Source organism: Chiloscyllium plagiosum, chromosome 5 (assembly GCF_004010195.1).
Source record: "Chiloscyllium plagiosum isolate BGI_BamShark_2017 chromosome 5, ASM401019v2, whole genome shotgun sequence".
NCBI classification, from domain to species: Eukaryota; Metazoa; Chordata; class Chondrichthyes; order Orectolobiformes; family Hemiscylliidae; genus Chiloscyllium; species Chiloscyllium plagiosum.
In genome coordinates, this window is record NC_057714.1 from 73,148,954 (window position 1) to 73,162,246 (window position 13,293).

General features: G+C 40.2%; 1 protein-coding gene across 7 annotated transcripts in view; it reads left to right on the top strand.

Moving 5' to 3' along the window:
• adam22 (ADAM metallopeptidase domain 22) overlaps positions 1-13,293 on the top strand; it is a 364,949-nt gene that overhangs the window by 140,531 nt on the left and 211,125 nt on the right. For all 7 annotated transcript variants that reach the window (XM_043690347.1, XM_043690348.1, XM_043690350.1 and 4 more), the window contains exon 5: positions 2,422-2,504. In XM_043690347.1, coding sequence (XP_043546282.1) covers positions 2,422-2,504 — 83 coding nt within the window. The remainder of the gene's footprint in view (positions 1-2,421; positions 2,505-13,293) is intronic.

Here is a 13,293-nt window from a genome sequence, read left to right on the forward strand (position 1 = left end):
AGCGGGAAGTGGAAGAGATGCGGTGGAGGGCATCGTCGGCCACGTCGGGGGGGAAATTGCGGTCCTTGAAGAAGGAGGCCATCTGGGTTGTGCGTTTTTGGAACTGGTCCTCACCTTGACATCTTTCAACCTATCACATATCCGACGGCCCTCCCCCAAGTCCCTCCTCCCTACCTTTTATCTTAGCCTGCTGGACAAACTTTCCTCATTCCTGAAGAAGGGCTTATGCCCGAAACGTCGATTCTCCTGTTCCTGGATGCTGCCTGACCTGCTGCGCTTTTCCAGCAACACATTTCCAGCTCTGATCTCCAGCATCTGCAGACCTTACTTTCTCCTCCCTCAAAGATCAGCAAGGCAACCTTTGTGTGGAGCCTCAGGAGATTGGGGCAATACTAAATGAATATTTTGCATCACTGTTTACTGTGGAATAGGACATGGCCGATATATAATGTGGAGAAAGAGATGGTGACATCTTGAAAAATGTCCATATTACAGAGGAGGAAGTGCTGAATGTCTTGAAATGCATAAAAGTGGATAAATCCCCAGGACCTGATCAGATGTAGATTAGAGTGGTGCTGGAAACGCACAGCATGTCGAGCAGCTTCCGAGTAGCAGGACAAGCAATGTTTCGGGCAGGAGCCCTTCATCAGGAATGAAGGGCTCCTGTCCGAAACGTCGATTTTCCTGCTCCTCGATGCTACCTGACCTACTGTGCGTTACCAGCACCACTCTAATCTTGACTCTGATCTCCAGCATCTGCAGTCCTCACTTTTGCCTAGTTGATTTTAACCTTACTGCAAATCATCTTGCATGGATGCCTACCTGATCAGGTGTATCCTAGAACTCTGAGGGAAGCTAGGAAAGTGATTGCTGGCCTCATACTGAGATATTAGTATCATCTATAGTCACAGGTGAGGTGCCGGAAGACTGGAGGTTGGCTAACGTGGTGCCAATATTTAAGAAAGATGGTAAGGACCAAGCCAGGGAACTATAGACCAATGAGCCTGATGTCGGTGATGGGCAAGTTAGTTGGAGGGAATCCTGAGGGACAGGATGTACATGTGTTTAGAAAAGTGAGAACTGATTAGGGATAGTCAACATGGCTTTGTGCATGGAAAATCATGCCTCACAAACTTGACTGAGTTTTTTGAAGAAGTAACAAAGAGGATTGATGAGGGCAGAGTGGTAGACATGATCTATATGGACTGGGAGACTGTTCAGCAAGGTTAGATCTCCTGGAATACAGAGAGAACTAACCATTTGGATACAGAACTGGCTGAAAGGTAGAAGACAGAGGGTGGTGGTGGAGGGGTGTTTTTTAGACTGGAGGCCTGTGACCAGTGGAGTGCCTCAAGGATCAGTGCTGGGTCCACTACTTTTTGTCATTTATATAAATGATTTGGATGTGAGCATAAGAGATATAGTTGGTAAGTTTGCAGATGACACCAAAATTGGAGGTGTAGTGGACAGCAAAGAAGGTTACTTCGGATTACAGTGGGATCTTGATCAGATGAGCGAATGGTCTGAGTAGTGGCAGATGGAGTTTAAATTAGATACATGCAAAGTGCTGCATTTTGGGAAAGCAAATCTTAGCAGGACTTGTACACTTAATAGTAAGGTTGCTGGAGTGTTGCTGAACAAAGAGACTTTGGAGTGTAGGTTTATTGCTCCTTGAAATTAGAGTTGCAGGTAGATAGAATAGTGAAGAAGGCATTTGGTATGCTTTCCTTTATTGGTCAGAGTATTGAGTACAGGAGTTGGGAGGTCATGTTGCGGCTGTACAGGACATTGGTTAGGCCACTGTTGGAATATTGCATGCAATTCTGGTCTCCTTCCTATCGGGAGGATGTTGTGAAACTTGAAAGCATTCAGAAAAGATTTACAAGAGTGTTGCCAGGGTTAGAGGATTTGAGCTTTTGGGAGGGATTGACTAGGCTGGGGCTGTTTTCCCTGGAGCGTCAGAGGCTGAGGGGTGACCTTTTTGAGGTTTATAAAATCATGAGGGGCATGGATAGGATAAATAGACAAAGTCTTTTCCCTGAGTGGGGGAGTCCTGAACTAGAGTGAGAGGGGAAAGATATAACACAGACCTAAGGGGCAACTTCTTCACGCAGTGGGTGATATGTGTGTGGAATGAGCTGCCAGAGGAAGTGGTGGAGGCTGGTACGATTGCAACATGTGAAAGGCGTCTGGATGGGTGTATGAATAGGAAGGGTTTGGAGGTATATGGCCGGGTGTTGGCAGGTGGGACTAGATTGGATTGGGATATCTGGTCGGCATGGATGAGTTGGACCGAAGGGTCTGTTTCCGTGCTGTACATCTCTATGACTGTATACCTAATGTCAATTCTGACGATTTCCAGTGAAATCTCCAAAAACACACGGTATGATGCATAGTGACACTGATTTGTTTTAATTACAGGTTGGCGAACACTGTTATTACCATGGCAAAATCCAAGGAAATCCAAAATCCTCTGTGGCCATTTCAACATGTTATGGACTACAGTAAGTGGCAAATGATTTAGAAATTTCACATTGAATGTTGTTTTGAATTGCTTTGTTCTGGCTTCATCCTGGAATCTGTAGACATTATAACATGGAATCAGTCGGGTTTTGGGGTCTGTGGGGGTATCATTTATAAAATACGTTGCATATATTGGGTACGGTGGCTCAGTGCTTAGCACTGCTGCCTCACAGCACTAGGCGATCAGGTTCAATTCTCCCCACAGGCCACTGTCTCCCACAGTGCAAAGATATGCAAGTTGGGTGGATTAGCCATGGAAAATACAGGGTGAGGGGTAGGAGGGTGGGGGTGGGTGTGGGTGACATGCATTTTGGAAGATTGGTGTAGACTCGATACACTGAAGAGCCAGCCACTTGGAATTCTATATCAAGACTTTATGCATTGTACAATGCTTGTGAGGAATGGGAGCGGTTCTGTATCTTGAATTCTACTCTGTTGAATTGAGAGGCTGTTAAAGTTATTTGATCTTATCCTTGCTTCTATCTTCCTTCAGTATTTACATGGGTGTGGGATAAAATTTTGATGTTACTCAACTTACATAGATACCCAGGATGAGGCAGTGGATATTTCTAGGGGGAGAAAAAAGAGCCAAGGATAGTTACTTTCTAATTTCGCAGGAAGTTTTCCTGAATGAAGCAAGCTTATCAAAATTTCAGGTAAATCATAATAATTTAGTTCCCCATCTTTCAGAGTCATGAATGTTGTAAGAATGGATAATAATTTTAAAAGCATATCAATCGCTGTTGCTTGTGTCCACGTCGAAATGCTGAGAGATCTGTGAACATTTTGGAGACATTATTCTAATCACTCTGTCTTATGAAGAATGATATCAATTTCCCTTTACATCTTGTATGAAATACACTTCAAAGTGAGATGGTAAGTTGCACATTTATAAAAAAGGTAACTCAGCAGAATTTTGTTTGGTTTACTGTAGTTTGAACTCAGCAAGCAGGAGATGTAGGGAAAAATGATTGCATGCAAATTTGAAAATTCAGAAGTTCTCTTTTTTTTTAACAAACATTGACCAAAAATATGCCTGTCTGATTTTATAGGAGATACACAGTGAACATTGATAAAACTTTTTAAAAAATCTCATTGCACTGCAATACACAAGCAGCATTGTTCTTGTAAATCACGCATTATAAAGATTCATTGTAAAGGTTCATAAATTTAAAAATAACTCCTATTGCATGGGATTTATATTTAGGACACTACCACTAAGATGATAAACAATAAAAGTGCTCTGTCTCGGGTAAATCACTGACGCACACTTGCTGAGTGTGCCCAATGCATTTCTGAAGACACCACTTGGACTGCAGCTGATATCCCATTCAAAGATCTCTGAGCTACCAATGCCACAGTCCAGTCTGCGCTACACAGTGTCTCATAGACCTAATGGATGTCCGTGTACAGTTTGTGCATCCATGTACCATGATGTTGCAATGTTGCACATAGCTATGGAGAAGCGTGTCAGTGCAGTGATAATCACCCTGTGCCACCATATCTAAAATTGCATGAGGATCCACCAAGGGGAGAGTATTTGCACTGTTACCTCATAAGATGTGAAGTTAGTTCTTCTTCCTCATGCACCTGAGGGCCTGTAGTGGTAGGAGGATAGGGTGCCCTTGGTTGGACATTTGCACATGCTGCACACACAAGAAGTGATGATGAGAGGGGGCCGAGGAAAGTAGAAACCTCTACAGCATTGAAACTGTCCAGTGTCACTCAGTGTGCAACACAACAGAAGATGTGAAGTCCTCAACAATTGAAGCTTTGGTTTCATCAGACCTTGCAGCCTTCACTCCCATTATCATGGTTATCTGCAATGCATCCCAAAATAACAAGGACCCAGTACCAATGCTGCATTCTAACACTTGACACAGGCTTCCAGTCACCATCTGCTTCCTGCCACTCAGCCAATTTGGATCCAGTTCCCCAAATTACCCTGCAACCCATGGATTCTAAGTTTCTTAACCAGTCTCCCACATGACACCTTGTCAAAAGCCTTATTGAATTCATGTTGACTACATCAACTGCACTAGCCTGATCTACACATCTCGATACCGCTTTGAAAAATTCAGTCAAGTTTGTTAGAAATGATCATCCCTTGACAATGCCATGCTGACTGTTCTTGGTTAATCCTTGTCTCTCCAAATGGAGTTTAATTCTATTTCTCAGAATGTTTTCCAAAATCTTCCCTGCCACTGATTGTAGACTCATAGGCTTACAGTGTCCTACCCCCATTCTTATATAATGGTACCACATTTGCTATCCTCCAGCATCTCTCACCTTTCTGTTGGTCTAGAGTCACGTGTAGGCCAGGTAAGAATGGCAGTTTTTCTTCCCTAGAGATTCTTAGTGAGTCAGATTTTTTTAAACAACACTTGATGATTGTTTCCATGGTCACCATTACTAAGACTAGCTTAATATTCCAGATTTATTCACTGAATATGAATTTTTCCAGCAGCTATGATGGGATTTGAATCCTTGGCCCAAAAGCATTAGCCTTGGCCTCTGGATTGTTAATCCATTGATGTTACAATGACACCCCAGTCTCCTTCCACCCTGCTAGGCCTATGACTACCTTGAGTCATCAAACCTCCCCTTGGATCAATGGAAAGCTTCAGGACAACCAGCATCCTCAGTGTCACCATCTGTGCGAGTTCTGCACTTGACTTGACCCACTTTCTTCACATCCCTACTGGCTCTAATTGGACAGAAAACCAATCTTCATACCAGTCAAAGGCTCACCTGAAAACTTATCCGGATCTTCTTTCTTGCCTCCATGGTGAAATCTCAAGATTCCAAGACTTATTGAGGTTTCTTTTTCCAGCTGCTGTGAAAGTAATGAAACCTGGCAATCGCAATTATTTGTTTTATGATTAGATGTTTTGTTCTAATTTAGCTTCTGATAATTAAGGTTTACCTTGGTCTACTATGATATTTGTAATTTTAATCATTTTCTGTAGTTAATTTTTTTCAATTAACAGTCAAAACGAATGAATTTACTATCTGCAATTATGAATTGTAATCTTAACTTTCTGTTTTCAATTTTTCCTAAGTGCAGTATGCTAGACAGCAAAGCTTGATAAATTGTTTGGGAGAAACTACTGAGCACATCATTGTGAGGGAGAAGAATTAACATGAGTAGTTTACAGTTATTAACACAAGCACTTCACAAAACTTGGCACTTCAACCATATATGTTAATTCAGCTCCTTCACACTTTGGTACAATGACTTGCTTAAGACAGTTCACTAAATGATGTAATCAGCAGTCATTCTTCCAATAAAGGGGGATTGAGTCAGTGCCACAGTGAGTAGGGAGAGCAGGTGTACAACTGGTCCAGTGGGAGGAGGAGGAGGTTTTGCAACCAGTTCCTAGAAATATGACATTTATCACGCTTCTGTGTATAGTGAGCTTAAGAATGAAATTGTGACTATATTTTAAACAGTTTGGTGCCCCCCAAAGAAAAGTGAATGCTTTGACTAAGATAATGAAAATAATTTTTTAAGTATTTCAAGATAGGATCTTTAAGGGTCTGCAGGATCAAATTGATACCATCAGGTTTGCTGTCCTGCTGATCAGTGAACATTTAGATCCAAGACTCCATTCAAATGCTGTAACTGGATTCCACTTTCATCATATGAGCTATTGTGTACACTCATATCACTCTTGTTCTGTATCCATTACAAGAACATACATGACAAAGCATATAGGGCAGGTTTGCAATAATAAAGAGTTGGAAGGAATTCTAACTCCAAATGCAGCTTGTAGATTCTTCTTTTAGTTGCACATCTGAGAAGATTTCTACTTGTTACTTTAAAGCTGATGTTTTGGGCAAAGTCTGAGGACTTGCAAAGCCAATAAACTAAATCCTTCTTGTTTGACCAGTCATGTGAGTAACTTTATGAGCTGCAATTCTGGGGATAAGATTCTGATTTCAGTAACCATGTGATTTGCATACTTGCATACACATTGCATGTGGGCACATCTTCTTCCATAGGCTCATTCTATTCATAATTTAGTCTTCATTTTCAAGTATAAATTCCTTTGGCATGTTTGGTTTACACCTGAAATTAAAGTGCTCTCTGCCTCAAAATCTTTACATCAAAATAGTGTTGGAAATTTAAGTCAAACCTTTTCTCAAAATGTCAAAACTACAGAAACCCACAATGATGGGTTCCTTTTTCCCACTGTCCATAGGCCTTTAAATTCCATGCATGAATAATCACAACAGTTTGATATACTCATTTAATCTTGTTTGTGTCCTACGAACTACTGCATGGTGGGATTGATTTCAACATGCAAAGAAGAGGATAATTATGTAAGTTATCACTGGATCTTAGAGATGTGTGTCCTACCCTTTAGTCAGACTGAATGGCATGTCATTCTACAATCCTGTGATAAAGAGCAACAGAATGGATTGCAAAAGGAAACAATTACAGACCTTTGCTATCTTACCTTGTTAATGCAAATTTAATAGAAAACAACATTTCTGATGTTGTTTTTCACTATAGTCTTTAATGATTTTCTAATTGATCCAAGTGATTTCAATTAAAAATTATATTAATTCAGTTTAGAATGAGGGATTTTTGGTGTGGAGATTAAATTCAAGAACTTTGTACACAAACAAATTCTACATCATATGTCAGTGCATCTGGTTGTGCTCCATTAAAATATTTGTACAAATAATATTCTCTAAATGTGGTGCCTCAAATGTTTGGAAGGTGAAAGATTGTTGAATTACAACTGATATGCAAAAGCTTTTTGCATAATTGTTTTGTTATTATTTATTATATTATTTTGCTTATCATTTACACACTATTTCTGTGCGTCTCTGCATGGTTTCAGAACCATGAAATGGTAGGAATCTGTATTGCATTTCAGAATAAGCTTATTCAGAATAGTACTAGTAGCAATAAATGATTAACTTTTATGAAATAGAGCTTCAAAATATAAATTATTTGGATAACACTGGTAGAAAGCTCGTGTGGATTACTTCAATACTATAGATGTAGAAGACTAACCTGAAGTATGGGGAGGATACTAACTAAGTTTATGGATGACATGAAGATTGGCTGGATGATCACCAGTGAAGAAGAAGAACTTAGGTTACAAGAGGATATAAACAGACTGGTCAGATGGATAGATCAGTGACAGAATTTAGTCCTGATAACTGTGAAGTAATGTACTTTGGAAGACGTAAGGGAGTACTCAATGAATAGCAGGACCCCAGGACGCTCAGAGGAACAAAGGGATCTTGCAGTACTTGTCTACAGATCCCTGAAACCAACAGAGCAGGCTAATAGGGTAGTTCAGAAGGAATGAGAAAGTGAGGACTGCAGATGCGAGAGATCAGAGTCAAAAAGTGTGGTGCTGTAAAAGCACAGCCAGTCAGGCAACATCCGAGGAACAGGAAAATTGACGATTGGAGCATAACCTCTTCATCAGGAATCCTGATGAAGAGCTTATGCTCAAAACATCGACTCTCCTGCTTATTGGATGATGCCTGACCAGCTGTGCTTTTCCAGGATCACACTTCTTGACTCCACTTAAAGGCAAATGTCCCATATTCCTACTTATCAGTCATGGCTGAGATTATAAGAGCAGGGAGGTTATATTGGAACAGGACTTAGATTAGGCCACAGCTAGAGTACTGTGTGCAGTTCTGGTCACCCCACTATAGGAAGAATGTGATTGCATTGGAGGGCGTGCAGAGGAGAATCACCAGGATGTTGCCGGGGTGCAGCATCTTAGCTATGAAGAGAGACTGGTTAAGCTCGGATTAGTTTCTTTGGAGCAAAGAAAGTTGAGGGGGGGACCAGATGGAGGTCATAAGATTATGAGAAATAATAGAGAAAACTCTGAAGGAAAGGGTAGATAGAAAGAACCTGTTTGCCTCAGTTGGAGGATTAATAACAAGGGGCCATAATTTTAAAGTGAAAGGCAGGAGGTTTAGAGGGGATTTGAGGCAAAGCTTTTCCACTAAGAGGATGATGGGGTCTGGAATGCCCTGCCTCTCTAAGTGAGGCCACAAGCTTCACAATGTTTAGAAAGTGTTTGAATCAAGTGTCATAATATTCAATGCTATGGGCCTAATGCAGGAAAGTGACAGCAGTGTAGGTAGTGGTATATTTTTGCTGATACAAACACTGTACTGTATGATTTGATGATTCTATGACTTAAATTTCTGATGGGGACATTAAAAATGTTGTTTCTGATTTTCTATTCAAATACATTGTACAACTTGAGTTATGTGCTTGCAATTTTTGCATGGTTTCCTTCTGCCATAGGTGCTTGGAAAAACCCCTGGTACATTTTAACTTAATCCAGAACCACAGTTTTGATATTATGGTTTGTTAATTTTTGAACATATAAAATGAATCTAACAGGACAATACTACAGAAGATACAGTGCAGAATTTCAAATCTGAAGGCAAAACTCAGGCACTTTTTTCAGACTTGGGAGTACTTATCAGAATTCTAAGTAACTGACAAGATTTTGGGTGCAAAATGCAGTGCCGGTGGGTTAACTCTATGTAACAGGTTAGCTGGAAAGGAGGTAGGAGTGGAAGTAATTGGATAACACTTTCAAGGCATTGGCATATGAATGATGGGCCAAATGGTCTTATTCTGCATTCTAAAATTCCAAGTAAAGTTTAAATGAAATTTCTAGTCTTTTAAAAACCCCTGCAGATTTGCAATAATTAAGACTTGTTGTGCTGTATTGCTGTGCTTAACAGCCAAAGGAGTGGTTCCGTAGCTATTTAGAATATGATCCGGCTTCAAAATTGACATTTTTAATCAATGTGTTCCAGTACCTCTGGGGCAAGTGGTACTTTCTGGCCTCGAGCTAAGTTCACCGCTGCACCACAAGAGCCATTACTTATAGAACATAGAACGTAGAACAATACAGCACAGAACAGGCCCTTTGGCCCTCGATGTTGCGCCAACCTGTGAACTATTCTCAACTCGTCCCCCTACACTATCCCAAAATCACCCATGTGCTTATCTAAGGATTGTTTAAATTTCCCTAATGTGGCTGAGTTGACTAAATTAACAGGTAGGGCATTCCACGCCCTTATCACTCTCTGCGTAAAGAACCTGCCTCTGACATCTGTCTTAAATCTATCACCCCTCATACACGCTGACGTCATCATCCTAGGTTATCTACATTATATACTTGCTGTAAAGGATTGCAGTGAAAGTTAGGCTTGCTATTTTATGTCAATGTGGAAAATTTGGGGATATTTTTAATCTGGGCATCCAGTTTAGCTTAATTGGTTAGATTGATTAGAGTTTGAACCAGATTTCCCACAACAGCTCTGCCCTCAACCTTACTCAGTAAAAATAATCGCAGCACTTGGCCATTAGAGTCCTGAAGAAAAACTTTAATGTAAGCTGCTAGTTGGTAAATTGATTAGATTGGCTGCCTATTCTACATTCTATACATTTTTCAATTGTGTGGATTAGGTTGAAATGATCTCCATAGTTTGTTTAGAATATTAAAAATATACTGGAAAGACTAAGACATTTTTCACCAGAGTATAGGATGTTGAGGGGTGACCTTATTGAGGCTTATAAAATCAAGAAGGGCATAGATATTGAATGACAAGGGTTTTTTCCCCTATAGGTTGGGAGAGTTTAAAACTAGGGAGCATCTTTTTAAGGTGAGGGGAGAAAGATTTAAAAAAGGACATCAGAGGTAACTTTTTTTACACAGAGTTGTTAAAGTGTGGAATGAACTTGCCAGAGAAAGTTTTGGATGCAGGTACAGTTCGTGTTTAAAAGACATTTTGATAAGTTCATGAATAAGACATATTTAGAGGGATATGGACCAAACACAGGCAGTGGGACTAGTTTAGTTTGGGAACATGTTTGGTGTGGACTAGTTGGACCGAAGGATCTGTTTCCTTTTGTATGATTCTATAACTATATCACTTTCGCACATGAGATAGAAGATTACAGTTAAGATTTGATTGTTGGATCATTTCAGGTCAGCAGTGTTCCATGCTGATGAGATTTTATCACCATTATTTAGTATATTCACATCCATTTATAGCAGCTACTTCTTCAAGGAGATTTGTTTTTGCTAGTTGGACACATTCCCAAAATTCCCACTGTAAAAAGGTGTAAACATATCATTAGCTTTGGGTGAAAAGAAGTGTCCAATAGGCATAATCCTCTCATACCTCTCACATTGCCTTGAATAGTTCTGTATTTGATGTAAATGACGTTGATTGCAGGTCCCATATTATTGCTGTTTAAGTAAAAGAAAGGCCCTCCAGCTTTGAGATATCAAGTTTGGTTGTTGTAACAGAAACTTGCAACTTATTTAAGAGGAAACCTGGCTCTGCCCCTGAAACAGTGTATTCTACAGGGCTATGGACCATTTGCTAAAATGTAGAGTTAGAATGGGCAGCTAGTTGGTACATGATGGGCTGAATAGTTTCTTTCAGTACTGTCGCATTTTTGTAGTTTGATGATGTTATCGCCTGAGAAAAACAAAAACTGCCACTTGCAGTGTGATTTAATTTGCAGTGTTTTAATCTATGTTTTGTTTTCTGGTGCATCTGAACATTAGGATCTTGGAGTTACCAAGCTTTAAGTTGTTGCCTGAAAAGGAGTACTCAAATCTTTTACCTAGCTATTCTCTTGAGTGACAGACAAAAGGCAAGGAACCGATCCGGAACTTAATTAAACAAACCCTTCTTTTAAACTTTTAACTTTTTAAGTACCAATACTCAATATAAAACATACAGTCAGTGTAACATTTACTTCATCTAACAACTTCAACTTCATCTCATCTCATTTAACTTCACTTTACCTCACTTTAATTTAGTTCATGTTTAACCCTAACTCTTAATTTGATTCAATAAGTTTGGCATCATTCAAATACTACACTACATTCGAGTGAAGAGTCAACTTTGTTCTCTATGAAGGTCTCACTTCATGGTTCTTTGTCCTCTCTGAAGGTAACTTCAGAGCACATGCTTTTCTATTCTCTTCTGGAAGCTTCTTTGCCTCTGAGAAAAATTCCTTTGTCCTGTTTATTTATTTGAAAATGTGCTCCATTCCAGAAAGATCTCTTGCTCCCAGCCAGTGAATTGATAAAAGCCTGATCACATTGTTCAGGCTTGTGTCCCAGCCAATCAAACCTACTGGTAAACAATTCCCAAATGTTTACGGCAAGTTGTAAACAGAGATATTCCATACACCATATAAAGATTTAGATTTTAGATTTAATTACAGTGTGGAAACAGGCCCTTCGGCCCAACAAGTCCACACCGACCCGCCGAAGCGAAACCCACCCATACCCCTTACCTAACACTACGGGCAATTTAGCATGGCCAATTCACCTGACCCTGCACATCTTTGGACTGTGAGAGGAAACCGGAGCACCCGGAGGAAACCCACGCAGACACGGGGAGAACGTGCAAACTCCACACAGTCAGTCGCCTGAGGCGGGAATTGAACCCGGGTCTCTGGCGCTGTGAGGCAGCAGTGCTAACCACTGTGCCACCGTGCCATCCACAATAGCAGTGGTGCCAGTATGTCTAGATGTGGAGGTACTGGGGTAAAACTGGGGTGGATAAAGTTAAAAATCCCACATCACCAGGTTATAGTCCAACAGGTGTAAGACATATCATGACCCTGCTCCACAGCTACCCGATGAAGGAGCAGCACTCTGAAAGCTAGTACTTCCAAACAAACCTGTTGAACTATAACCTGGTGTTGTGGGATTTTTAAGTATGTCTAGAGACCACCATGTCACTTGCCTTATTTGGTCAACACAGGAAGCTACAGGCCATGATCAGAGTTTAAACCAGCTTGACCAGAATTCCCAGCATGCTTAATTATAGCTCTTAACTAGTCTTGTCAGCATTTCTGCTGCTGGCCACCTGACCACAAAGTGGTACTTCCAAAGTCCTCCTGTATCTTTCATTTAAAGAATTTTACACTTGGACATTTTGTCATATTCTATTCATTGCTTGAATACCTGACAATGTTTAATTAACAAATTGGTAGCACTTTACTCCTCCTGCTGTGGAAAATGGAATAGTTGCCCCATTTACTAAGGTGATGAGTCAATTATTCTGGAACCCATTTGTTCATATATCCTAAGGTTAACTAATTTATTGGAAGCCATATGCACATTAAGTAACTCAATTATTTAAAAATAAAATCATTCAAGGGGCATGCATGATGCTTATATAGTTGAGTTGATTGCCTGTACCTGATGGCCCTTGAGAAGGTGGTACTCCATTACATTCCTGATCCAATGTGAAAAAAATGTTCCTACGGTGTTGTTAGATGGACAATTCCAGTTCTGAGTCAGATCTAGGGTTCTGAGTCAACAAGAATAAAGGAATGGTGGTATGTGGTTAAGTCAGGATAGTATGTGGCTTAGAGGGATCTCTTATCAAATAAATCACCAAATGAAATGCTTCCTAAGGCAAATTTTCACCTAAAGTATTTTGTTGCAGTTGTCTGCAGTTGGGAGAGCTGAGAAGAATAATTTACTCACTAATTATTCAAGTACAATAGCATGGAGTTGAAGGGAATTAGAGTGGTTTCCATTTGGTTGTCCAGCCCAAAGGTAACCTGGAAAAAAGATGCAGAAAAATTATGAGACGCTTAAGTATGCATGAAAATTATTATTAAAAATAAGAGTCAGGAACATAAAAGGTAAATTCCAAATGCACTTGTACTTGGGGTTGAACTAAGAAACTACAAGCTACAGCCAGAGTATTCGACTTGCATCTATC